Here is a 3,790-nt window from a genome sequence, read left to right as displayed (position 1 = left end):
GCCCTACCCTCGCCCAGGTCGTTCGTTGCGGCCTTCCCTTTGACGGTCTGTAAAAACCAGTTGTTACGGTGCGAAGGATTGCACCAACAGCCCAGTTGCAAATCTAGACTATAGAAGAGGTTGCTCCCCGATTCGTCCGATCAAAATCAGATCCAACGCCCACGGAGGCGGTCGACGCGCACAGAGAGATACGGTGGGTGAGCCATAGCGTTTAATCAAAGTGAGAAAGAATTACATAGAGATGCAAGTCTGATGAAACCAAAAAATACTCTCTCCGATCCCTATTAAGTGTCACTGATTTAGTAGAATTTTGTAATAAATCAGCAACACTTGAGGGAGTATGTAATACTGAAGTATTGTTTTGAAACGAAACCCGAATTTTTTCGCATTGCACATGCCACATTGTGTGCTCACGTATCCTTTCCTATATTCTAGTACGTAGTTTAACACATGTCACAAAAAAAGGAGAGGATCCAGTGGTTACCCGGCGAAACAGCCAAGAACCCACAACACATGGGTCAATTCAAATAACAGCCACCAAATCAAAAAAAGACAGTGCTTAATAATAGATGAGAATTAGGAACAGGAGCGAAATTAAGAGCGCTCCAGAAACTAAAGAGCCCTCAGGGCCACCCTCCCCTCTCGTTGCCCACCTCCCCGGCCTCCGCACGACGGCGACCGACGGCGACGCCTGTCGATGGGCAAACTGACATGCATGCATGCATAATACCCTTAGCTAGCTAGGAGCCACGACCATTAATTTGTGGAGTAAGGTTGAAGGTGAAGCCCGATCGGCGTCGATCGATGGGGAGGTACGACGGCGGGAAGGAGGCGGCGGACACGCAGCTGGGCTACCCGCTGGTGGCGGTGTGCATCGACAAGGACAAGAACAGCCAGAACGCGCTCAAGTGGGCCATCGACAGCATCGTGGGCAAGGGCCAGACCATCGTCCTCGTCCACGTCAACACCAAGGGCGTCTCCGGCGGCGTGGAGGACGCCGCCGGGTTCAAGCAGCCCACCGACCCGCACCTCAAGGACCTCTTCCTCCCGTTCCGCTGCTTCTGCACCCGCAAGGACATCCAGTGCAAGGATGTGGTGCTCGACGACCACGACGTCGGCAAGTCCATCATCGAGTTCGCCGCCCACGGCGCCGTCGAGAAGCTCGTCACCGGCGCCTGCACGCGCGGCGGCTTCGTCAGGTTCAAGGCCGACATCCCCACCACCATCTGCAAGGGCGCGCCGGACTTCTGCACCGTCTACGTGATCAACAAGGGCAACAAGGTGTCGGCGCAGCGCAACTCCATCCGCCCGGCGCCGCGCGTGTCCCCGCTCCGGTCGCAGATCGTGAACATGAGCGCCGCGGCGGCCGCGAAGCCCCCGGAGCCGGCCGTGCCGGTGCCGGCGAACCAGAAGTGGTCGATGTCGTCGAGGGGCAGCGACGGGGAGACGCCGAGGGTGGATCCCTTCATCCGCTCGCCCTTCACGCGCGGGTCCATGGGGCCGACGAGGAAGTCGTACGCCGACCTGAGCCACATGTCCATGCCGGACTCGGCCGACATCTCCTTTGTCAGCAGCGGCGGCCGCCGGTCCACCGCGGATGTGTCGGACATCTCCTTCATCAGCAGCAACGGCGGCCGCCGGAGCATCGACTACTACCAGCAGTCCGCGCCGCGCATGTCCAACGGCTCGTCCCTGGACAGCTACGACCACAGCTTCGAGATGACGCCGAACAAGTGGGGTGGCGACTCCTTCACCGGCGGCGACATGTCCTTCTCGCAGAGCAGCGCTTCCTCCTTCTGCTCCAGCGGCATGGACGACGTGGAGGCCGAGATGAAGCGGCTCCGTCTGGAGCTGAAGCAGACCATGGACATGTACAGCACCGCCTGCAAGGAGGCGCTGAACGCCAAGCAGAAGGCAAACGAGCTGCAGCGGTGGAAGGCGGAGGAGGAGCAGAAGAGGCAGGACCAGCATATCACGGAGGAGTCGGCGCTTCAGATGATCGAGCGCGAGAAGGCCAAGGCCAAGGCGGCCATGGAGGCGGCGGAGGCGTCGCAGAGGATCGCCGAGCTGGAGGTGCAGAAGCGGATCAGCGCGGAGAAGAAGCTGCTCAAGGAGGCCGAGGAGCGCAAGCACCGCGGCGGCGGCGGCGGCGGCGGCGAGCTCCGGTACCGCCGGTACACCATCGAGGAGATCGAGCAGGCCACCGCGCACTTCGACGACGCGCGCAAGGTCGGCGAGGGCGGCTACGGGCCCGTGTACAATGGCTACCTGGACCACACCCAGGTCGCCATCAAGGTGCTCCGGCCGGACGCCGCGCAGGGGAGGTCGCAGTTCCAGCAGGAGGTGGAGGTGCTGAGCTGCATCCGGCACCCCAACATGGTGCTCCTCCTCGGCGCGTGCCCGGAGTACGGCTGCCTCGTGTACGAGTACATGGCGAACGGCAGCCTGGACGACTGCCTCTTCCGGCGCGGCGGCGCCACCGGCGGGCCGGTCATCCCATGGCAGCACCGGTTCCGCATCTGCGCCGAGATCGCCACGGGGCTCCTCTTCCTGCACCAGAAGAAGCCGGAGCCGCTGGTGCACCGCGACCTCAAGCCCGGCAACATCCTCCTGGACCGCAACTACGTGAGCAAGATCAGCGACGTCGGACTGGCGCGGCTGGTGCCGCCGACCGTCGCCGACACGGTGACGCAGTACCGGATGACGTCGACGGCGGGGACCTTCTGCTACATCGACCCAGAGTACCAGCAGACGGGGATGCTGGGGGTCAAGTCGGACGTGTACTCGCTGGGCGTGATGCTGCTGCAGATCATCACGGCGAAGCCGCCCATGGGGCTGACGCACCACATCGGGCGCGCGCTGGAGCGCGGGACGCTCGGCGAGCTGCTCGACCCGGCCGTGCCGGACTGGCCGGTGGAGGAGGCGCAGTGCCTGGCGGAGATGGCGCTCCGCTGCTGCGAGCTGCGGCGGAAGGACCGGCCGGACCTCGGCAACGTCGTGCTCCCGGAGCTCAACCGCTTGCGCGCGCTCGGCGAGGACAACATGCAGTTCTGCGGCGGCGCCATCCGGGGCGGCCTCGGCGGGGGCATGCACAGCTCGGCGTACCACAGCAACGTCACAGCGTCACGCGCCGCCGTAAGCTTTTCGTGCAACTACTCCCGACTCCCGCCATGACTACGACGACCTCAACGAATCTCGCAAGCGCGCCGGCTAATCTGGATGTGAAAATTTGCAGGAAGCGAACAACGATCCTTACCCGATGAAGTCGGTGTTCAGCAGAGCGAGCGAAGCATCCATGCCTCCGAGAAGAACCAACGGCTGACGCATCGTCCATGGGCTGGCCATGGCGTGGACGTCTTGGTGCTTGCGGGTGCAGGGCCGGGGAAGGGAGCATCGAACATGCAGCAAGATGGCCTTTCAAGTCGTGTTTGATCGTGAGTTTAATGGTATAATCGTAGCTGCCTAGCATGAGGGTTGGGGGAGCTGGAGCTGTTTTCTTGTTTACAGTGATTAGACCAAGATTTGTGCAAAAATCTCCTTGTACAAGCTGTCGCTAATACAGAACAATGTGGCTCTGCCATTACCGTGTACCAGACGTGGCTGTAATTTGTGACTCTCTGCTTCTTTTTTTTTGGAAGGTTCGCTAAGAGCATCTCCAACAGGCGCCCAACGCGCGGCGCGCTAAAATCTGATTTGCGACGTGCCCATCGTCAGGTTTGGTGTGTCGCGCAGCGCTGGTTCTAGCAACCGCGCTAAAATGCAGCGCACGCGCGCAGCTCCAGCAGCGCGC

The 3,790-nt window shown here is 61.4% G+C and overlaps 1 protein-coding gene across 1 annotated transcript; it reads left to right on the top strand.

The window, feature by feature from the left end:
* The first annotated feature begins 586 nt into the window (after positions 1–586).
* Positions 587–3,590, top strand: LOC123159762 (U-box domain-containing protein 52). Its single transcript, XM_044577578.1, has 2 exons — positions 587–3,135; positions 3,236–3,590. Exons 1-2 carry the CDS (start codon positions 805–807, stop codon positions 3,320–3,322), a joined length of 2,418 nt encoding a protein of 805 aa, XP_044433513.1. The 5' UTR covers positions 587–804; the 3' UTR covers positions 3,323–3,590.
* Positions 3,591–3,790: the final 200 nt, after the last annotated feature.

This window comes from Triticum aestivum, chromosome 7B (genome assembly GCF_018294505.1).
Source record: "Triticum aestivum cultivar Chinese Spring chromosome 7B, IWGSC CS RefSeq v2.1, whole genome shotgun sequence".
Classification (NCBI taxonomy): domain Eukaryota; kingdom Viridiplantae; phylum Streptophyta; class Magnoliopsida; order Poales; family Poaceae; genus Triticum; species Triticum aestivum.
This window is presented reverse-complemented; position numbering and strand designations above follow the sequence as displayed.

What these genes read in the sequence shown, in the direction of transcription:
- LOC123159762 (XM_044577578.1), top strand. Translation starts at nt 805, where the DNA reads ATGGGGAGGTACGACGGCGGGAAGGAGGCGGCGGACACGCAGCTGGGC. An exon ending in TCACAGCGTCACGCGCCGCC is followed by an intron (nt 3,136 to 3,235) that starts GTAAGCTTTTCG and finishes GAAAATTTGCAG; the next exon opens with GAAGCGAACAACGATCCTTA.